The sequence below is a fragment of the Neltuma alba genome, unplaced genomic scaffold, assembly GCF_004799145.2.
Source record: "Neltuma alba isolate B1F8T4 unplaced genomic scaffold, ASM479914v2 tig00010783_pilon, whole genome shotgun sequence".
In the NCBI taxonomy this organism is placed as follows: Eukaryota; Viridiplantae; Streptophyta; class Magnoliopsida; order Fabales; family Fabaceae; genus Neltuma; species Neltuma alba.
This window is the reverse complement of record NW_021635601.1, coordinates 154,604-178,014: the sequence shown is the minus strand read 5'-3', so window position 1 is coordinate 178,014 and position 23,411 is coordinate 154,604. Positions and strand designations below refer to the sequence as shown.

The 23,411-nt window shown below is 33.5% G+C and overlaps 3 protein-coding genes and 1 long non-coding RNA gene across 4 annotated transcripts; 1 reads left to right on the top strand and 3 right to left on the bottom strand.

Moving 5' to 3' along the window:
- Positions 1-1,084: 1,084 nt before the first annotated feature.
- LOC114759045 (uncharacterized) lies at positions 1,085-20,907 on the bottom strand. The gene is made up of 4 exons (XR_003741875.1): positions 20,896-20,907; positions 8,321-8,323; positions 8,009-8,012; positions 1,085-1,668 (listed from the first exon to the last, which is right to left on the bottom strand). It is a non-coding gene; the product is annotated as an uncharacterized LOC114759045 (long non-coding RNA).
- LOC114759040 (protein SMG7-like) lies at positions 2,310-6,680 on the bottom strand. Its single transcript, XM_028948142.1, is given in 6 exon segments — positions 2,310-2,442; positions 2,445-4,273; positions 4,374-4,606; positions 4,852-4,974; positions 5,078-5,680; positions 6,609-6,680. Coding segments are annotated over 6 exon segments (2,973 nt in total). The 3' UTR covers positions 2,310-2,329.
- On the top strand, positions 14,450-17,911 carry LOC114759044 (vesicle transport protein GOT1-like). Its single transcript, XM_028948146.1, has 8 exons — positions 14,450-14,502; positions 15,074-15,200; positions 15,635-15,703; positions 16,070-16,161; positions 16,264-16,344; positions 16,463-16,560; positions 16,633-16,714; positions 17,394-17,911. The coding sequence occupies exons 3-8, from the start codon at positions 15,673-15,675 to the stop codon at positions 17,430-17,432; spliced, it is 423 nt and encodes a 140-aa protein (XP_028803979.1). The 5' UTR covers positions 14,450-14,502; positions 15,074-15,200; positions 15,635-15,672; the 3' UTR covers positions 17,433-17,911.
- On the bottom strand, positions 18,287-20,915 carry LOC114759043 (uncharacterized). The gene is made up of 3 exons (XM_028948145.1): positions 20,790-20,915; positions 19,325-19,976; positions 18,287-18,741 (listed from the first exon to the last, which is right to left on the bottom strand). Exons 2-3 carry the CDS (start codon positions 19,923-19,925, stop codon positions 18,635-18,637), a joined length of 708 nt encoding a protein of 235 aa, XP_028803978.1. The 5' UTR covers positions 19,926-19,976; positions 20,790-20,915; the 3' UTR covers positions 18,287-18,634.
- Positions 20,916-23,411: the final 2,496 nt, after the last annotated feature.

The following is a 23,411-nucleotide window of genomic DNA, read 5'->3' as shown; positions in this document are numbered from 1 at the left end:
TGGGTATCCTTATCTGAATTTTCTAGACGATTTAAACGCTCAGGTAAGTTCACTATTCCATAAAATCTTCATCTGAAGCTATCATTGTAGTTGTATTTGCCTCTTTAATTATATTTCATGAAATGTGTTGATTAGAGCTTCAAGAAAACACGGAAAAAAGCATGTTTATCAACGGGTGCAAGCACAATTTAGATGCAGAAGCTCCATGACTTGTACTTAGATACGTTGATTCCTTTACCTTGTACATTGTGATATCACTTCTAATGTTTATAGCTTCTCTAAATTTCTGATTAGAAGACGAGAAGTTTACAATTATTAAATAATAATATACGAATATACACTTTGGTTCTAAAATCACATGACGAATGGATTTTACGGCAAAAGGGAGGTAAAAGTGGGGAGTTACAATGACTCGCATGGACTCCACTGGATCTCCATCTCCCTTCTCACCCTTTCTTGTTCTGTGACGACCAAAAACCCTTTACTCGTTGATGTACCCATTCCTTTAATGAATAAATTTTGCTTATTTTCACAGAACATATTATAAGTTTGATTTATTTTTTTTATCCTTTCCCAGAATTTCCGTTTCTGCTTCAAAAACAACGAAACAATCCGAGACATTGCATCAAAAAACAAACATTTTCATGTAAATGTTTTCGGGGGCAAAATATTACATTCAGCAAACTCTCTATTAAGGCTCCGGCACACAATATTATAAGTTTGTACTGCCCCTGAATAACAAAGGGGGGAAAAATTACGTGTTCAACTCAGTTAAATGACTAATGCCTCAAGTTCAAAGTTCAAAATTCAAATGTTGGCCAAAAAAAGAGTTCAAAATTAAAATATGTCAGGGTTCAATCCAAGACCAAACAGTTGGCTGAAGCTGCTCACCATATCCTTAGGAAAATAAGGCATTCATATATGCTAATTTCAGAAGACAAATCAATCAAGGAAAAAGAATTCCCACTTGCAATGATTGCACACCAACATGCTTAAGTAATAGATATGGTCTACCGAAAGTGGATAGACTCGAGTATGCAAAACTTTTCCTTCGCCAGCATCCACAAGAAATCACTAGGAAAAATAAAGAAAACAAGTCTTAATAATGCAAATATGTCATTTATATTCATAAGGACCAAGATGGAGATAAATCCACCACCCACCATCCACTAGGGATTTATTCATTGGAAGTTCGAGTTGAAATCAAACCCGACTTAGAAAAAAGAGAAAAAAGCGTGTCATGTTCCCCATTGTCATGCACAATTAACGCACTATATAAGGACCTTAACAAAGACGCAACCACTCACGTGTGCCCCACAATGTCATTGTTATCACATACCGTGACCAAACTTCTGACACCCACTTCGTACCTAGCAACCTTCCCAACAATAAGCCTGATGTATTGCGGCAGAATAAAGGGCTAGCACCCTCTTTCAACAGCAGCCGGTTGATGGTAACAATGATTCTTATAGATGTGCCATTATGACACCTCCATCAGAGCAGTGAACAAACCATTGTCATGACATCAACAATCCCCTGAAGATACAAGCCCCAAGACGACTGGATATATTCTTTTACTTAACACCTATCCACCCCAATCAGATAAGGAATTTACTTCTTAAGAACGTTGAACTGTAAATGATGCTTGCATATCTTCCTTCCAATGGCCTGGAAAGCTCAGCAAAATCTGCAGTTGAGTGAAATTTGTTCACCGGAAGGAAATTAGGCAGAAAACACAGAACAAGAAACAATACTGGAACTGAGATTGTTTAAAAAGTTGATGAAGGCATCTAGGCCAAAATAACAGCTGTACTATGCAAAAAGAAGCTTAGTTTCTTAAATCCTTGCTATCGAGTTACAATCAAAACATAAGATATGTGGTTTTTAATTACTATATATAAGAAATTGCATCTAAGTCTTAATCCTTAGACATAGCCACCCCATATCAATTCTTTCAAGAGCACGAAACAAAGCTTACAAGATGCAGGTTTCAGATTTTCAAATTATACCATGCCAATGCCTTTTGAAGACATTTAAATTACACAGATCAACTACAAAAATTAAAAGAAACAACAATAATAATAAACGGTATTCACCTTTCTTAGTAGCAAGTGCCCGCAACAAGTCAAGGCCAAAATAACTCCAACATTCAATGACAAGGCAATAGAGTTGGAGTTTGAATGCGTAGCAAAGGGATGCAGCACATTCACCATAATCCTTCAGGAACCCAATGGATAGAATTGTTAGAGAAAAAGTCAAGCAGAATAATCAAATTATTAGAGTCAAAAATCCAAAATAGAAGCTTACCATCTATAATCTCATAGCAACATCACACAAAATAGCGACCTGTCCAGATTGACTGTCCGTGAAACTGCTCTGGCAGTGGTGTAAAATGCTGATTTCCAGTTGTGAGCTGTTGTGGCTGCAGCTGCTGATCTTGGGTGCTTTGGTGAGCTCATATGTCTGATAATCTAACCAGCCATTCTGTTTCTCCACCTGAGAAGGCACTGAAGGAATTTGTTTTCCAGGAAAGGGAAAGCTGACTTTCCCACTCAAACCGTTGTTGTTGCTGACTTGGTGAGAATTTGATTGAGAATAAGTAACATGACCATTGGGAACAACAGCTCTGCTTGATGTGGGCAACTGATATCCATCCAACCAACTATAGTCATCCAACATTGGATTTGCACTGATTGAATCTGTGGCAAAGGCTTCATCAGCTTGTTTAGAAGGAACGGAGCTAAAACCAGGAGGAGGTCCCAAATGTCTAGCAGGCCGACTGACTGGGTTTTTCCTCAAACCCGCTGGCAAGACTGCTGACGTCTTCACAGATGAGTTATCAGCAATAGCTCCTGAAGAAGTAATAGCACTACCTCTAGATGGTATCACAGGTTCTACAGCTTTTGAGAGGCCATAAAACAAATTGGCAGTACTGGTACCCACTGATTGTTCGACGGGAACTGTGACTGCAGTATGGTTGGAAATGCCAAGAGTTTGTAGCATCGTAGGTTTCAATGCATGTCCATTCTCCATAAACCTAAGACCTTTCAAACTGTTCGCAAGAGAAATTTCCTCCTCTATCCACCTTGAACTATGTGGCTGAACTTGCCGTAGGTGTTGAGACACCACACTGCCAACAGATACAGGCATGACTAAATTTGAATCTAAGCCTGTTTGCTGGTTCAAATTAATGGGGTTGGATTGTTTCAGAGTAATGGGGCTGGATGAAGAATTGACATGAAAATTCATATCCCCTCCAGAAGTTTTTTGCATAGGTTCCAAGCTCTCATGAGGGGCCCATGTTGAAACATCCACGTCAGCTCTCTTGTCAGCAATTATAGGCTTAAATACAATAACTTCATCATCATCCTCTCCTTCTGCATACTGAGGTTTATTTGACTGGACCATTGCCAACTTCAATTTGTCCGCTGGATTCTCTTTTGTTAACTCCTCTACATCAGGCATAACTGAATAAGTCGGAAGAGCAAATTCTTCTGGGGTTTGAGGCTCAACACCAACTATAAACTTCTTTAACTTTGAGTCAAAATATATAATTTTCTGGTCAACCCTAACCACATTTGCCAAAGCCTTTCCTGCAGCTAAAATCCTTTTGGCTCGGGCTTTTCTTTCCTTGTTAGCATCACTCCCAATGGAATGTTTCCTTGAAAAATCCAAGATGGTTTGTGCAGGGACAAGTGGAACGAATCCTCTTAACTCAAAGTCCTCCCACAAAGCAAGCCGATTTTCAGTTTCTCCTTCTTCATACTTACTCATGTTATTAAAACAAGTATCTTCCTCGCCTTCATCAATTGCCATAGACCCAACTGTTAGAAGTTTATTTAACAATGATATGCAATGAGTCCAGAACTTTGATCTCACTACCGCCTGATTCTCATCCACATCATTGCCTGCAGCAAGATCCGGATAACATGCCAACCATTCCAGAAAAACCAATATGGCAGGTAACAGATAACTAGAAAAGGGATCATGCAGCTGCATGCATCTCTCTATCATGTAAGCCATTAATTCAAAAGCTGCAGTAAATGCATTCTGAAGGAGAACAGCACGTTGAACAATTTCAGCATAACTCTGACCTTCAGATTCCCTATTCACATTATGAACTGTGAACACAAGAATAGAGACAATTCTGACAATGGCAAGTGCATTTTCACGAGTATCCATTCCAAAATTCAGCTCCTCATCTTGCCCTGAAGAAAGAAGCTCACGAAAGCCAGTGCTAACTAATGCAAGAACTTCAGAAAAAGTCTCAAGGCTGCCACCAAGAAATACAACAGGAAACAATGTAAAAGTCAGCAAATGGAAATTCAAAATAGTGTGAGGTATGTACAGACATGCAGGAGACTACCAAATACCTAGTACGCGTAAATAATATTCCATTCAGACGGACAAAACGAGTGCAGAAGGCCTTGTAATTCTCTTGAATCGAGGATGCTCTTTCCTTTCTAGGACTGGTATCCACACCAGCACCTCTTGTTGCTAGTTTGGCTTCAATTTTTCCTCTTCCCTTGCCAGTCATACGTCCAGAAGCTTCCTTGACTGCAAGAGCTTTCACATCGCCAGAAAGCTGAGAATAACTCTGACGATTCTATGCAGGTAGGAAAAAAAAGAAGGTAGTTTGTTAGGGAACACTTAAATCATAAAGCCAAAAAGTTGAACAGGAAAAAATAGTCAAAATCACACACTGCATTAAAAAGTCTTCACAAATTATGGCTACAAATAAACCCCCTTCCTTGTTTTTACCCCTTTACTTCTACATAATATTGATAACAAAAAGCTGCAAAACCAATTCTATGGTCACTTCTTTAATAAATACCTTCATGGTCATCTTACCTTCTCAAACGCAACAATCAAATTGTCTCTTGCAGTTGAAAATGGGCTATCCACAGCCAGGCTTCGAAAATATCGATAAATAGCCAACAGCTCATCCCCGGAATATGAAGCCAATAAAGCAAGCTGAAAATAACAGTTCAAGAGGTTGGAATATTATAACCCCAAACAGCTATTCAGAACAAGTAAAATATCAACAATTCAGAATTGATAGAGAAATGGCAAACACCTGATGATGGGGATTCCCACTAGATGGCCAAAGAGATGCAGCTTGTAAGTAGTAACTAGAAGCTGCTGCAAACTCGCGGCTTATTGAGTCACCTTCACCATACAGTCCTTTGTAGCGAGCAAGATCTCCCAAATATATTAAACAACGGTGACAAGAAACTAAACCTTTCTTCATATCAGCAGATTTTTTTCCATCTTTCTCCATCACAATTTGATTCTCTGAATCCTCAAAATAACCCAGAGGAAGCCCATATTTTGCTCTAATTTTCATAATAAGATCATGGTAAAATCCAGTAGCTTCTGAAAGGAAAGTTTTAAACTGCAGCCTTATTTTAGTAATCCGATCAGGTCGTGAGGGGCCTTTCACTCCCTGAGTAGAGTTAGAGCCCGCAGAAGAAAGAGCAGCGCTAAGATATGCCCTCAACTCCTCAATCCGTTTATAGTGCAACTGCCACAGAGCATACTCAATATTATGCTGCTCAGAGAATGCATGATCCTCAAGAATTATTGCTTCATAATTCTCACGCATTTGTTGCCAAGCATTTGGATCTGAAGGGACCCTTGCCTGAGCTGATCTCCGACGCTTACTCTCCAATTCAAGGTTCTAAATATCAGATAAAGTAAGATAATAACATTAAAATTCATCCTGACAAAAATTTTTCTCACAAATAAATTAGAAAATATGGAAACCTCTTGGACTGGTTAACATTACATTGCATATGGCTAGACCAGAAAAGTTCGAAAATTTTAACATTACGATTTGAATTCACTCATTTAACTGGAAGAACTCAAGTTTTAGAGTAGACTTATTTTACCAGAAATCAGGAAGTTTGATTAATTAAGTAGTTCCAGGTTATTGTCGTGTTATTAAATATTGCCAATGTATTACCTCTTGAGAAATGTCCTTTTATCCAATTGACGCTTTGCTTCCACAATTCTATGGAGCATTTTATGTAGTATGAGTAATTCTTCTTTAATGTCTCTATTCATAGAATCTTGTTTATCTTTAAAATAACATGACTACAAAATCTAACCCTCCAGACTCCGAAGTAAAGGATACAACAATTCAGAGCTTGTAAATAATTTGATGTATTCAACTAAGGAAACTAAAGAGATAAGGGGGAGACTAAAAAAGACATAGAAACAGACAACAAATGTGCCCGAAAGAAGCAGGAGCCTTTAAGACGCAAAAAACTAGACAGCCAAAAAACAGAATCGTCAAATTAAAAACAGGTGAATCATGTGGCTGACCTCTGGACAAAGAACTCCAACACTAGAGCAAGCATTTGACAAAAGTCGCATACAAGACAGTGGCCCCAAATAGAAAAGCAGAGTCAATTCTGCCCATTATAAAGGGAAAACACTAATCATTGAAAACCTTTCCTCGATTAACCATAATACAAAGGGATCACATTGTGTAACAGTAACTTTCTTAGCAGAAGATAAGGTTTGCACAAATAAGTCCTTATTTCCGGCTCACATTAGCAAGGCTTACAGCTTGGTGCCTAACTAAAAGAACAAATACAGAATACCTTGTCATAAAGGCGCTGTGCGCGCTCCCTTGGTGAAGGAGCAGACACTTTATCCATCTCTACTATCATCATCCATAAAATATTCTTCAACAAAATCAATCAAGCTACATCAAACCTACAAATGAGAAAGAAAAAAATTAGAGCCCAGGTCAACAAAAACACAAGAAAGTCAGATTACAATAGATCACAATTAGTTGAGATCTATATCCAGGAATGGGCTTCAACGATCACAGTTTTTCATTACAGACCTTGTATTGATGAACGAATAATCCCCCTCATACTCATTCACATTGAAAATATTCTATACCCTTGAAAGTGAAATTGTAAAATAAAGTTTGCTAATAAACACAAAGACAAAAACTTCGGAATGAAAATTAGATTACACTTATATTAAATGAAGCAGGCCATATCAAACAGAAGAAATCGATGTAATTGAACCACAGAGAGCCTTCAAAAGCACAGTCAACTCAACTACAGCTGAGATATCAAATGTCAACACAAGATGGTTTCTAACAGCAAAAATTTTTCAAAAAAAATGATATCTTAAAAGAAGAAAGAAGTCAACTTAAATCACAAACAAATATCAGAAGGCATCAGTTTTCGTGAAAATTCTGATAGCACATGATTAGATTGATTAATAAGATTCTTGGCGAAAATGTATATATGATAGTCGAACCCAGGGCCCAAACCAGATGAAAGCCACATTCGTATTGATTCAAGCCAAAAAAAAAAAAATTCAGAAAATGATTCAGCGAGACAAGATTCAAATCGTACGTTTGTTCCCAGTCGTGACATAATCACATAAAATAGGGTTTGTCCAAGAAAAAATATTCACAAAATAACGCATTGCATAAGAGAATGAATCTACAACGAGAAACTGATTCCAGATCCGTCTAATCCATCAACGATTACTTATCTATGAATCAATCAGCTTCAAAACTTCCCCCAAAAAGTAATAGATTGAAAATCACGGGAGTTTCGCCAGCAGAAAAAGAGAAGGGGGGAAAAAAACCAAAACTCACATATTGTCTGATCTCCGACGAAGGCTGGATCAAAGCGTCGGATTGAAATTTCGAGAGAATCAAGGAGGAGGAAGGTCTTCGCTAGGGTTTCGTTTGTGCGGGATATAAACAAAGAAAGAGAGATTGTTGTGTTTTTGGTCTAAAAAGGATGAGGTTCATCGTGCTCCTCCTCCCAGGCGGCGAACTCTAGGACGACGCCGTTTAAATGATTTTTTTTTTTCCAGTTTCAAATTTTTTAATTTCATTTAATCAAATAAAATACTTGGAATATTTTAATCTGATCCCATCCCATTATCTAATGATTTTTATCAACAAAATTTAGGCGTGTCTAATGATTTTTTTTATTCACAAAGTTTGTTAAGCCTGTGAATTAAATACTACTCTCAACATTTTGAGGATATATATATAATACGATTTAATACAAGGACAATAATTACATCAGATTTCTTATATTCATTATATCAGATATGACCATGTGTTCTATTTTTAAAATATTAGTATTTAATTATAAATCCACACAAAATAAAAAGAGAACATATAGTTACATATGATTGGAGAATTTAACATAACAGATATAAGTAACATGACCTAATTCTTTTCCTTAGTCTAATCTATTCAAAGAACTTAATATATTTCACCAAAAAAAAAATCTTCATATATATAGTATATCATATCATATGTGATCCATACAAGCTGATTTTATCTTATTATTCTGTACTCTTCTTATACTTACGGTATTATTCAAATTTAAGATAAAAACTCTAATTAGTTATTATAATTTAATAAAACGTTATCACAACAGAAAAATTAAATAATACATAAATATTTTTTTAAATTAAATTGAATTAGATATTTAAAAACATTTTGATTTAATCCCATACCATTTTATCTACCATTTCCTTTACACAAAGATTGTTAAAGTTGTCATCAATTAGATATCATGTTGAACATTTAAAGTTGTACATGATTTAAACTAATCTATTCAAATAATTATCTGTATCATATCACACACATATTTTTTATTAGAATCTTATAGCCTAAAGGTGCATTGGTTTTTTTTGGGTGAAACACCAGAGCATCCCCCACTCGAGCAATGGGACTCAAGACTCGCAAACACCCAATTATGAGAGCTACTCTTCCAAGCACACCAGTTCCATTCCTATCCTCCATTGGAATCGAATCTGAGAGTGATAGTTAAGGGACACAAACCCTTATCCATCTGTGCCAACGTGTGTTGGTAATAGGTGCATGAGTATTTTGGAGATACATAGAAATGTATGATTTCAATTACTCCAAGGTGCATAAGATGTTTTTTGTGTGTACATTGTAACTGTGCATATAGATTAAATATTCAAGCATTTTGTTGCCCCAGAAAAATTTATAATTATTAATATTGATATTAATATCCCTTAAGAAAATCAATCTCCTCCCGTTGGCCCCAAAAAAAAAAAAACGTTTGGAGATGATGATGTTACGCAAACATATTTTAAAGTTTGGGAGGTTACTATCAAGTTTTGATTATAACAACGTTATTTACATATCACTCTCAAAGTTTAATGAAATTTTGTCCAATTTATTGGAAAAATTAAAAATAATGAGGCTAGAAAGTGAATAAATTTTTTTCATGAGAAGTAGTGAATAATTTTAGGTACATGGCATATTGAAAATGATAACTTTAGACTTGGAATTCTCAGCTCTTTGAAAGGAACGTTGAAAATCAGGCACTTGAATTAAAAGTCCTCCTTTTTTATTATAGCAATGGGTCCTATTCATTTGAAAATTAACTCTGCTCCTTTGAATTAATTTATTTGCTTAGCTTTACTTAACTTCTTTAAGCAATTGTTAATTGAATAATACGTGTTTATATATTTAGAAATAAAATGATAAAAAAGGATAAAATTACTGAAAATTTTCTTATTGCAAAATTTATCATCCAAAAATACCTAATGGCTCAAGTCCTTGAACGGATGTAATTCATTTTTGGCCAGTACAATTATTTTTTTTCAGGAGTGTACAACATATCTTTAATTTTTTTGAAAATGTTTTCTATTTTGCATATAATTAAATATATCCCAAAATGCTCGTACCTCTTTATAAGGGTTTTTTTTTATCCCCTCTTAATCATAGGGTTATATTGAAAAATTTTAACATTAAACTAATTTACTTAATTTTAAGAAAGTAATTAATAAGGTTTTATAAAAAGGATTGAGGAAAATATAATGGGCTTGTTTGGTTTCTTATTTTGAAAACAATTTTTTGTTTTTAAAAACAGAAAAATAAAAAAAGTTGTTTGGCAATTTGTTTTTAGTTGATTGTTTTAAAAAACAAAAAAACAACAATATGTTTTTAAAAACTGAAAAACCAAAACAACTTTTACATGTTATCTTGTTCTTGTTTTTCATTTTTTTTGTTTTGAAAAATTAGAGATATTTTTTTCTCTTCTCTTCTACTATCTACTATTTATTACTATTGGTGATAACTATCACTTGTCAAGATGTAATTTTTTATATATTTTTTTCAAATGTGATTTTTTTAAAATTATTTTCCAAACAAATTTTTTTTTGTTTCCAAAACTTGTTTTTAAAAACAATTTTATAAATTATCTTGAGAATAAGAAAACAAAGAACAAAAACAAGCGGCCCCATAATAAATATGTTTGCAGTAGTATATAAGCAAAACAGGTCTCATAGGCTCTTAATTTTCTTTGTCATTTTCTCTTTGGTAATATCGCAGCACTACAATGATCCAAATTACAACTAATTATTGAAGTGATTTTTTTGTCCGCTATATCAATATTAGACAAACCAGTTGCTTTAAAGCAAAACCCACCAACTTTTTGAGCATGAAAGAATGAATAATTTAGTGACAATTAGGTTTAAAAAATTGCGGAAAAAAGAGAGAGTAGCAAATATTGATTTAAACACTCAGAAACATAAAAGTCTGAATCACAACTCAGGGTTACAAAAGTCATGAGCAAGAATCATTCTATTTTTGCAATTATGCAATTCAAGTCAGTTTTTGTCTCATAAATCATATCCGTCAAAAGTTGATCTAAACATCACATATGACATAACAGGGTGTTTAAGGGAGTGTTTGGGTAAGATCAAAATCATAGTTTCAGAAGTGTTTTTACGGTATGTGAGATAAATATGTAAATGGGTTTGTCTCGATTTGTGAAAAAATACTTCTAAAAAGTACTTATTGAGCTTTCCAAACACCCTCTAAGAGCGATTTATAAACGTTTGATTTACAAATGACACTTTCACGTTCAAATTATCCAAATCGATATTGGTGATGAATATTTCAATAAATTTTTTTAAAGATTTGGTTATTATTTAATTCATATTTTGGAGCCTAAATATCATTTTATCTTTTAACAGGACTGAACTAGTCCGACTGAGTAATACTTTGTGACAAATATAGTAAATTTGTTCAAGTTTTGAGATTTAGAGAGAAGGCCATTGTTAATTGGGCATATTAAAGCAAATGCACACGGTTTTGTGACCTAACCTATCCCAACTCGAAGCAAAATGCCTCAAAAAGAGTGAATTGACATGAAAATAGGTTGGCTAGAGCATGTGAAGAATTTTTTCCCCATTTGTATGATGCTTTCCTGGAATTTAGGGTCTCGTGTATTGGAATATCAACACAAGTGGCTTTCATTTTGTTTTCATTTAGATTTATTTAATTAAATTATGTCACGTCAAAGGAAAAACAAATTAAAAATATTGTGAGTAGGTCCCAAATACCCAAATGAATAATTTGGTTATTATAATTTTTAATTCCGAAAATTTGACCACATCATAGTTTTGTTCTCTAAAATTTGGAACTAGTATTCAAACACAAAAGAAATACTTCTCATTTATAAAATAATTTTTAACTTCATTTTTTTAAAAAAAATTCTATCGTACGCATGAAAGACAACAAACCCCAGGTTTGGGCAATTCAGGGATCTTGGAAAGGTAGAGAGTATAGAAAAAAATGAGAAGAAAAAGAAGAAAACATTAATTATAAAGTTTAGATGCTTTAATTACTATTTTGAGTCTTAATATAAGAACTAGCTTGATATTCAATTTAGTTCTAAATATAATATCCTAATTTCTTTTATCTCTTATATTTATTTATTATTTTTAAAATAAATCTTAGGTTTCATCAAATTATAGTTCTAACTAATACACATGATTAACAATAATATTTTAAAAAAATAATATTTATTTATTATACATAACTAACTCAATAAACTTTCTTTATTTACTTGTAGTGATCAATTAGCAAGGTGAGAGGTAGTAGTTTATTAGCCCATTGTTTAGGATCTCAACCCCATGTATATCCGCCCCTGATTCCAACTATCACCTAATTTTTGTATAATTCTAAAGTACAGATTGTCTTTAATAGCTGCTGAATTTCTTGGATCGAGAGAAATGTGAGTGATTCAAAGAAGACTAATTAAGTAATTAATTAAAAAGATCACCAACACGGACCTGAGTTTAGATGCTTTCAGAGTCACAGGCCCAACCAGTTAAAAAATAAAACAGGCTCGGGTTGACAAGATGTCAACTCGTTAAAGTATGAGCTACTTCAATCGATACCGTGGCAGGCTAGCTGTTTTTTTTTTAAAAAAAAATTCATGCAATTCCCAATATATTATATAATATAGTTAGATCATTTTGACTTTCAAATTCCACATGAATATTACCTCATTCATATCATTACATATGTAATTAAACACTTTGTATGTACATGAGTGTGTGTAGTTGTATAAAGAGCATCATCCATCTTTTATTTTTTATCTATTTGTTGCGTTACTATACATTCTTTTATAAGATTAAATAAACATGTGACACTTATATATATACATAAAAGATCTACTTAGTTAATTTGGATAAGAAAACTAATTAAATTAATTATTTATAAAAAATATGTGTTAGTTTTTTAAAAATATCTTCTTAAATTATAAATTAATCCTTACATTATTTTATTACAACCACTATTCAAATGCAAGATTTCAAGTCTAATTTTAACATTTCAAATTAAGCTTATCCCATACCAATAATAATAGCTTTTTATTAAAAAAAAAAAAGTTAAACAGGCTGACAGGCTACCCTAGCTTTTGGCTGGTACCGTCGCAGGCTGGCCCATATCTACACCGTCAGCCCGTGTTACCAACTTTAGATGCTTGAGCATTTGTTCCTTCGCTTCTTAGAGAGAGTATTTTTCCCCCTTGATGTAAGTCGTGTCCTAAAATTTTTAGTATAAATAAATAATTTTGCTCCTAATTTATTGTTCTATAGACTATTATTATCTTAATATATATATATAACAAAGGTAAGAATGAAAAGTTGTTAAATTTTAAAATAGAGTTAGTGGGTTGCCGGAAAAAAAAGAATTAATGAGATTTAAAATTTTTTGTTAATTCCTAGTGAAACATGTTGAAACTTGAGAGTGATTTGTAAACAAGATGAGATAAGTATATAAAAGGTATATTTATATTAAAGATTTAATGATGTCACTTATTTTTTGAAAATCTATATTAAATTTTAAGATAAAGTTAATAGGATTTATACTTTTTCTTAACTATAATATAACATGTTGAAAGTAACTTGTAAATAAATTAAAGAAGTGTATAAAAAATGAAATATTACATTTATATTAAAAAATTATAAAAAATGAAATATTACATTTATATTAAAAAATTAATAATGTCGCTTATAATTAGGGGGAAAAAAGCTTCTTCATAACTTGTATAAGAGCACACAAATACAGCTGAATGGGTGAGGTCTGATGTTTCTTTTTGGTTCTGGTAAACAAAATGTTTCTTTTGGTTAAAAAAAGGCCTAATCTTTTGGTGTTCGGAAAGTCTAGAAGCACTTTTAAAAAATATTTTCACGTAAACTAAGATAAAACTCTTCTCATATATTTATATCAAATTTTATAAAATTACTTTTAAAATTATAATTTAGTTTCCATCCAATCACTTTTTTTTAGTCCAAACATGATGATTGACCTATGATTGGGGCAACTAAACATTCTTTTCTTTATTATTAGCTTATATATTTGTGTGGTTTTTGTATATTATATAATATATAATTTTAAATAAAGTGTATTGCTTATGGTTTATAAAATTTCAAAATTTATTATACACTACCTATGGGCCTTAATATAAAAGCCAATTAGAAAGTGAATTTAGTTCTAAATATAAAATTTTAATTTATTTTGTCTTTTAAATTGATAATGTTTTCTCTTAAATTTCCTTTCTAATTATAAGGATTCCCATTTGTATATAGTTAAAGAGGATAATTTAGAGAAGTAAACATATTTATTACAATTAACTAATTTAACTAATTTTTGAATCTCCTCAAATTAATTAAAATAGAAGACAGTATAAAAATTCTATAAAAAAAAAACTACTTCCACTTGGAGCCATGCAGAAATGACATTTGAGTGTCATGATGACAAATTAATGATAATTATGTTTTTCAATTTTTTTAAAAGGAATTACAAACATCAATTTAGACATCAGTTATGGTGAGAATATTATATATTTATATTTGAAATTTAAAAATTTAATTTATAATTAACCCTCCTAAATTCATAATTATGTAAATTAATATTTGCAATACATTTTTCATTAAACTTTATCAAATTCTAATTGTCATAAATTCAACTCCCATGAATTTTTTCCTGCATGTCATCGTTATTCTCCAAAACGGAATCGGTTGCACTTGCACTCTCACTTCGCGTACTACGTGGCCTTAATTTCTTTCTCTTGTGAACATTTTCTTCTGCGAATCCTAACAAATTTCCGTATTAGCCAACACCACTTCCGGCGTCGATCTCCACCGCATCCCAGCGACGTCACCCACCGGCAGCTGGTAAGTAGCCATTCTTCCCAATTTATACGAATTCATTTGGTTTATATGACCTTCTCCCGACACTCGCATTCTCTTCCTGAATCGTAAAAATTCAAGATCCTGTTGTTTATATGATATTCACACCGGTTTATACTTTTCACTTATCAATATATGTGAATAATGAATTATTCGGTTCAATTTGGCATTTCAATCATGGAGGAAATTTTTAGCCTTCTTAGTCTGAGTTTTCTGTTCTGCGCATTTTTTTATTTCGAAAGTGCTGGCTTTGGTCACTGAAAATACATTTTTCCGTAAGATTAGAATACTTGGTCGCCATTGGGAGCATAATGCCTTGTATCCGCGGCATCCGGTCCCTTGGTTTTTCTGATCGTATTTTTATAGCAAATGATTCATTTAAACATGACAATAACTGGAAGCTATTTTTGCAGAAGCATCACAATAATGTAACAGTAAAAGCAAATTTTGTGCACATTCCCTTTTGGCGTTGATAATATCATATTTCTATTTTTGTGATTTTTTTTTTTAATTTCTGTCTGGTAATGCCGGGCTATATTTTGGAATATTGTGACAGATCTACTAACTGGTGTCAATGGTTGCCTCATATAAGATCATTTGAGGGACGAGTGAATGAAAGAAAGAGGAACGACTGTCAATCCTTAATAAAAGCACTCCAGTATTGGGATTCTGATATTTTTATGGTTCGTTTTTCTGTTCTTTCATCTACTGTAATTTATTTAATTTACATTGATGCGTGTTAAACTTATAAATATATCGTTATTAATTGTCAATCTGCCTTAAAATATGGAAAAACCTGACACAATTCTCGTATTCTTTCAAGTTGAGTGTTATATTCAAGTTGACTACATGATCATCAGGATTTGCCTGTCAACTGATAATCTTTGAAATTTTTATATAGTAATTCATCATTTCCTAGTTATAACGCCATGTTTTAAGATGCAGTCGACTCAGCTATTGTATTTCGATGACGCAAGCTGGAGGGAATTTTATATAGTTCAATATTTTTTGTTAAACAAAACTTCATGTGAACTAATATATTGTTCAAGGCTTTATATGCTTGTTTTCTGCTTCCTGGATTATTCAGTATTTGTTGATCGATTGCTATTTGTTTCAGTGAAGCAAGAAACTCGAGCATCTGCATAGTTGGTAAAAATGGTTTCTCTTGAGATGGATGACCGAAAGAGTAAGTGGAGTTTGTTACTTTTGTTGTATCCATAGGTAATAATGACTTTATAAAAAGCAATGCGCTGTTTTTAGTTCTTAATGTCTAAGCATACATGATCGTGCAGTTTTCTACATATTTTGCATATTACTTCTATTGTCAGTGGAAGTGCTCTGGATTCTAAATTTCATTTATATTGAGCGCTTGCAATTTTTCTTGATCATTCGTTCTTGTTTTTGCTATCACCTTGGCCATAGAAAAGAATATCATAATACAAAGCTGTGTAGTAATTAAATTTTATTAGTTGGTATCGACTTCACTTGAACGTGTAAATTTCGACCACAATATCTTATTTAATTTCATGTATGCAATTGGCACGTCAAACAGAGATTGGGTTGGGCTTAACTGGCTTTGGTGTATTTTTCACATTCCTTGGGATCATCTTCTTCTTTGAGAAGGGGCTGCTAGCCATTGGAAATGTAAGTTTCATGTTGCCACAAGTTTCTCGCTGAACTTGTCAAACATTGTAATTGATGACATTTTTCTAAATGCATTCTGTTTCATGGTGTCACCCAATTCAGATCCTCTTCATTTCTGGAGTGTCCTTAACCATCGGACTAAAATCCACTATGCAATTCTTCATGAAGAAGAGTAATTTTAAGGTGTATTTGCACGGTGTTTACACAATCTTTCTCCCTTTTTTTTGATTCTTTTGATCTTTTTATCTCATCTTCCCAGTTCTCCCTCTTACCTTTGAGTTTTATTTTGCTGGTTGTGTAGGGAACAGTTTCATTTGGAATTGGATTCTTCATTCTTGTGATAGGATGGCCTATTTTGGGCATGATTCTCGAGGGTTATGGGTTCATCTTACTGTTCAGGTTCAGTGAAATCTGACACAAAATTATGCTCTACTTGGTTTGTTAAATCTAATAATTTATTATATTGTGCAGTGGATTCTGGCCTACACTGGCTGTTTTTATGCAGAAGATTCCTATTCTTGGCTGGTTGTTACAGCAGCCTCATATTCGTTCGGTACGCGATATTGCTTAAACGTTTTTTTATCTGTCAGATGATTCTCATTCTTGGTTGGTTGTTTAGGTTAGAAACCTTTTCGGGTTATGCAATAAGAATAGACTAGCTGCTCTGTTAGTCCTATTTACCTCGTCATACTAACTAAATAAGGTTACAGCCTTCTAATCCCTGCTATGGTTTGGGCGTACATAAACATTTTGTCCTGTTAAGGTATATGATTATTTGATGACTGCACATTATGATGGATTGAAATAATGCAATAGTATAGATTAGATCTAATATATTTTTCTGTCACTGATGCTTCTCTTCTCAGATCCTCGAGGTTAGGGCTGTCTTCATGTCCTCAGTTTGGTACATGGAGAAGGGATTTTAGGAAATGGAAAAAGTGAGGAATAAGAATTTTTACTGTGTTAGGCAGATGGCAAAATGACTTTTTAGAATGAAAACTTTTTTCATAGTTGATGGAATAGAGCTTTCTCATTCCCATTCCTTTTCCTAATACCATTTTGTACCAAGCAAACCCTCAATCGATATTAAGTTTCCAGTGATATTCTGGGAGGAGGAAGTCCTGTTTTAGAAAATGTTCTAACGCTACTCTTGATTATAGGTTGTGGAATGATTACTTACGTGCCAAAAACTTCTGGATTTTTTTGTTTCTTTTTATTCTATGAACTTGCAGATGTTCGACAGCCATAGAGGCAGACGGGTGCCGGTGTAACATGGCGATACGTGGGGCAAAGAAATAATAATATAGCTGATAGCAACCGCACAGGGAAGTTGATGTATAGAAAATGGCTGTCATTTTGTGATGATAGTCATTTATTGGAAAGAAAACTGGAAAACGAAAATCATGGGGATTGTCAGTTCTGCCAGCTCCATGGTTTTCCTTAAGACATCTATAGGAAGCATCGCTTTGGAGGATCATAGTGGCATCTATTCAGACCCTGACCCTATAAAGGAGCATAACCACTCCTCTATGTGATTTTGGTTTTCAGATCATGTTAGTCCAGCAATCTAAGACTTACGATCCTTTTTTTGCCCTCTAACTAGTTTAGGTCCCATGAATTACTTGGAGTACAAGAAATAAGCTGTATTATTCATGGCTAAGAGAGAGTGTGATTTGTTAGAACTTTTATGTTACATGTAGAATCCTTCTGTGAAACTGATGTGTAGATCTGATTTTTATTTAGGATTTTACTTTTCTTGGCATAAATCTTACAAATCTAGAATGTTGGGACCATACCCAGTTCATTATATTATAAAATTTTAACAAAATACAGACAGAATTGAAACAGGAAGGCATACATTAAAATTGTATAAACTATAAAGATACATTTATGAAAAATTAAGATACACATTGTAAACGTCAAGTTAAATAAAATCGTAGGGATTAAAGGTATAATTTCCCATTAAAAAAGGTAATCGCACGGGACTGATCCCGTTGGATTATGGATCCTATACTCATGTCGGTTGAAAGTTAATACACAAAAATGTGAGATGCCGTGTGGTACCTAATAGTTGTGCAAAATATTTTTCACAAAAAAAACTCAAAATCAAATTATAAAAAAAACATTGGTCAAAATTATCAAGATTAGTTCCTTATTCTTAAAACACTGAACCCAAATTGACCATTGGTCACTGGTAATAAAGATAACATGGTAAAAGAAAAACCCTATTTTCTCCACCGCTTACGGTTCAATTTGAACATTTTCCCCCTTCTTTTGTTTTTTGGGCATATTCATCTGAACCTTAGTAATGGAGGAACTTTACAAGATAAACCGCCAATTTATAATAACTTCCCAAACTTCAAATGTTTCGATTCAAGACATTAGTAATTATGTACATTATATATATAATCAGGTCATGGCAAGTTACTAGGGATATTTCAGTCTAGCATCAGCAGAGTGACTTGTGCAAGCTCTAGCTTCTCCATCTCAAATTGCTCAGCCATCCAAACTGAACCAAAGGCTGCCCAGCCTGTAGGCTTAAAATATGCCGTCTGTACGGTATTAAGAAGTTCTTAAGACCTGTCATTCACATAGCCAAATTGTCACCTATGGTGCACAGATACAAGTTCAGGATACGATAATTTTTGAGAAGCATGAGGTGCGGATGCATAAATCATATTCTCAAATTTCATATAACTTAAATAAAGTAAATCAATTTTTGATATTCAACTTGTTGGGGAATAAGGTATTCTCGAACCAGAGATTACAAAGCTAAAAAGAGAATACAATAAAACCCCAATCAAACTTGAGTTCGTGAAAGAGAAGTGCTGCACGTTTGCACATCTAATGTAGTGATTTCCTTAAAAATTTCATGTGCATCGAACCAAAACTGGAAGATACACACAATTCTTTCAAAACCCTCCAAGCTGTAGGAATTCAATAAGGTACACCATGCTAAACATGTACCAAAAAACACATTTGGAAAAACCAAACAGTACTAATTCAATAGCACCCAATTAGTACCCTCTACAGGTATAGCTTGAGAATTTCCCAACAATGCATCATTGACTGTCGCTATATTGTTGAAGAAAAAAACTAGCCAGCACGGCAGAGCACTATAACAATTTTAATGGGAAAGATAGTATTTTCATGCAAGGCTTACCATTGGTGCACATTGTCTTGTAAAGAAGAGCAACATGGGGGTCTCCTTTCGTACTCATATTTCGACTCTCTAAGCAATCAAGGAATGCTAAATCAGCCTTCAGCAGCTCAGCCTGATCATGAGTATCATACCCTATATCATGACAATAACAGCAAAAATCCAACCAATCTATTGGCCGCCTGTCCCAAACAGGAGATCCATGGTCTTTTCCACTGGACCAGTTGGGCCCACAGTAATGACCATATCTAGGGAAGAGCTGAGAAAGGAATCCTCTCACCCCAGTATGCCATGGAACCTTGGAAACATATGGCCTAAAGCGCAAAGGAGTAACCTCAATGCCGTTCTCAACATTCCCACGAGTTCGTGCACGCCTCTTTAACCCTCTATTGATGGTAGTTGGTCTTTGAATTCTGTCTCTAGCATTACTTGTCCAAGGAAAAAATCGGAGGACGGAAAAAAACCATCCAAATAATCTAATATCACTATGGAACACTTCTCTTGGTTGATCTCCTAGAGATGTCATGGATTTGGAAGCTTCCCATGAATCAGTCTTCAACTGAGCTTTGGACCATGGGGCATTATTAAGAAACCCAAAGTTCATGGTAGGCAAACAGTCAAGGCATAGCCACCCTAGCACCAATGTTCTGTTCACCTAGAGACAGAAAAGTAACTACATCAAGAAAAATCCATCATATATTATGAAATCTGGTCCATGTTAAGTGAAGTATACAATTAAGTGCCTATTTCGCCATGGTGACGAAGAGAATAGAAGAAACATTTTTAATTTTTCTGCCTATTTAATAAACAGAAGAAACATTTTTAAATGGGAGCAAATATCGACTTTTTCTACAGCATGAATGAGCAAACGATTAGAGCTTCCCTTAAAAAGCAGAAAGAAATGTAAAAACTGATATGTTTAAGCCAAAAGCGCTATAAAGTTATTCAGAACAGCAACAATTAACAATAAAGCTGAAAGCATCCTTAGAAAATTTTGGCGATGAGCAAGAACTTCGTTGAAGTGCTAATAGAAAAATGTGGTGTTTTTCAAAGCCATCCTAGGAAAAGCAGAATATTCACAATACCGTGAAAGAGATCCGTTTGTATCAGAATCGCAATTAGATTGAATGAATATATGGCCAAACCAAGTCGTCAAGATCCTAAGCACAGTATTTCCGAACTAAATTGAGTCATTAACAGTTTGATAAGGCGGTAAGCTGGATTCTATCTTCAGACGTTGAGAAAGCGCAGAAGTTGAAATTGAGGACATACAATATCTGGGCTCCGATCAAGCGTATAACATAACTTCATTGTAAATTAAAAATGCACAAAAATCTAAAATTTAGTCCTTTATATCCTCCGATTTCGACCCTCGACACCATTCTCCATTTTTACGCACACTTGAAACAGCAATTGCAGGGTTCCAATACGCGATATCGAAGAACCAGAGAAAGTTCAATAACCTTACCTGTTAAGGGATATGGTAACTGTATACAGTCGTCTGCGAAGAACGCATGGAAGGGAAGATCGAAAACGGAGTAGAGCGAGAGTTTTCTCGAAAAAGGTTATCCAACAAGGATTTTGCTTCAATTTAATAATAAATTCATGTCTCTCGTGGATCTCATGACTTGCGTATTACGCAGAGTACGCTGACCACTAGTTTTGGTTAATCTACAAAATTGGGCTGGCAGAACAGAACACGGATCTGAGTGGGACCTACACATAGCACACGTAAGATACTCGCACACGTAAGAGGTATGAGCGCGAACATGATCGTGTACGCGGCGAGCGTGGGAACGGAATGCATTCACTTATCTTTCCCCTTCATCCGGGGTGCGTCCAAGATCATGACCCGTGGCATTTTGTGGTACAACTTAGGAATTATAACGGGTGACTGCTAATTTTTAATATACCATCCAGTTAACTAATTTAAAAAAAATTAAAAAATAGAAGTATTTAACTTATCCGTTACAATCTCAAGTAATTTGGAACGGAACAGGACAACAACCAGGAGGGGACGGATGCAGGACGGGATCTATCCCGTCCCTTCTCAGAGTATTTTTTTAAAAATTATTTTTAATAATTATTATTAGATTATTTAATTTATTTATTAATAATAATAAATGATTTTTATAGTAATTTTTAGCTCTTAGTTGCAGTGTTATCTCAACAAAATCTCATTCTTCAATAAAATAATTCATAAAGCCATTATACAATTTTTTTAGGGTATTTTTTTTACAGTATTATTGTTACACCTTTTTTATATTATATAATTAACTTTTAACATAATATTTTTTATAATATTTTTATCTTTAAAAGCCCAATGAAAAAAAAACATTATAACATAAAAAAATTCATACAAAAAATTACAATATTGTTTTCAAAAAAAAAAATAAGATGTCACATCTCTTCCCATCCCATCCTGTGAAGAACTCTGTAAGAAAATTACTAAATCATTTAATTATAACATATATTATATGATTTCTTTAAAATACTTTTGTGAATTATTAGATTATATACGATGGGTAAAATACACTCATCAACCCTAAACAATTTTTAGGGTGTATCTAGCACCCTAAACTATTTGATAGTGCAATTTTGCTCTCATCTAATAAAATTGGAGCAATCTGAACCCAAACCTAACATCTCTCTAACTCTGTTATCTCCTCTCACAACTAGCCATTTGCTTTTTAATTTTTCAAATGACACGTCATCTTTAGAGCGGCAAAGGAGGTATTTTCAATGGAGCACTGTTCATCATCTTCTTCATGGGTGTTTAATGGGAGAAAGGATTAGAGGACAAGGTTCTAACTTCATAAGCTTCCAGTCATTTGAGGTATTCTAACCAACTTAGTTATTTTACTTGAGAAAACAAATATGCTATCACTTCAGTAGAGATAAAAAAAAAGTGAATTTGAAACAAAACCGTACTTTCCTAGGTTGCTCAGGTGAAGAAAGCAAAAACTTGAGAATATTAGATAGTTTTTCCCTAGATCTAATTATAGCTGCTTTCACCCAGAACAAATTTTGAAGAGCTCAAAGAAAAATTATAAAGCCAACACTTTTCTCCATGGCCGCTTAGACAAAGATAGAGAGAGAAGGAGAGAGATGAACCGTGCTCCCTCAATTGTGCCTCCACGAAGAAGACGATGAACAGTGTGCCCCCCATCAATTCAATCGCCTCCTCTGACGCTCAAAGGATTATGTGTCATTAAGAAAAAGGGCAAATGGCTAACTGTTAAAAGAAATAACGGAGTTAAACGGGTGTTAAGTTTTAGATGAGATTGCTCCAATTTTAATAGATAAAGGGTAAAATTACACCATTAAATAGTTTAGGATGCTGAGTATATCTTTAAAAATAGATCAGGGTGTTTTGCGCACCTTTACCCTATATGAATTAATAAGTGAAACAATCTAATTTAGAAAAAAAATAATAAATATAAATAGTTTAAAGTAATTTAGTAACTTTTTTTATTTTTTTGAGATTGGTCAACTCGATCTTATATCAACAATGAGAGAGAGTATAAGGTTGGAATGAATTACAAATTAGGGTTAAGTTTATTTAGGTTTAAAAAGGGATAAAGTATGCTAAGAATTCCTTAAGACTGGATTTAGGGGTTTTGAGCTGCATAGAAGTAATGAGCGACGGATAAAGAGTACTAAGTTTTTTTTTTTTCCAGGAAAAAGGCAAAACAATACTCCTCTGATTTTTAATGTAAAACTTAATTGTTGAGTTGATTTTGATCCTAAATGTAAAACATATTTCTTGTATTTATTAATTTGTCTTAAATTATCCATATTGATACTCTCTCAATCATAATTAAGTACGAAAGGAAAGAAGGATATTAAGGAAGATACTTATAATATTTTAAAAAAAATATGTGATATTTTTTATAATTAACTAACTTACCTAACTTTCTTAATATAATCAAATTAGTTAAATATTTCTCATGTTAAGGACCAAAGGTAAATTGAGATTTTGAAAAATTATAGAAAACTGAAATTAGAATAACCCTAAAGTTAACAACAAAAAAATTATGAAGAAGTTTGTGAAGTGATATTAAGAGTTGAAGAAGTTTGTGAAGGAATT

Excerpts from the sequence above, each read along its gene's own strand:
- LOC114759044 (XM_028948146.1), top strand. The coding sequence starts at position 15,673 with ATGGTTTCTCTTGAGATGGATGACCGAAAGA. Across the intron at positions 15,704-16,069 it reads TGAGATGGATGACCGAAAGA|AGATTGGGTTGGGCTTAACT; the intron begins GTAAGTGGAGTT and ends CACGTCAAACAG. Across the intron at positions 16,561-16,632 it reads GGGTTCATCTTACTGTTCAG|TGGATTCTGGCCTACACTGG; the intron begins GTTCAGTGAAAT and ends TATATTGTGCAG.
- LOC114759043 (XM_028948145.1), bottom strand. The coding sequence starts at position 19,925 with ATGAACTTTGGGTTTCTTAATAATGCCCCATGGTCCAAAGCTCAGTTG. Across the intron at positions 18,742-19,324 it reads CAAGACAATGTGCACCAATG|GTCTTAAGAACTTCTTAATA; the intron begins GTAAGCCTTGCA and ends TGTGAATGACAG.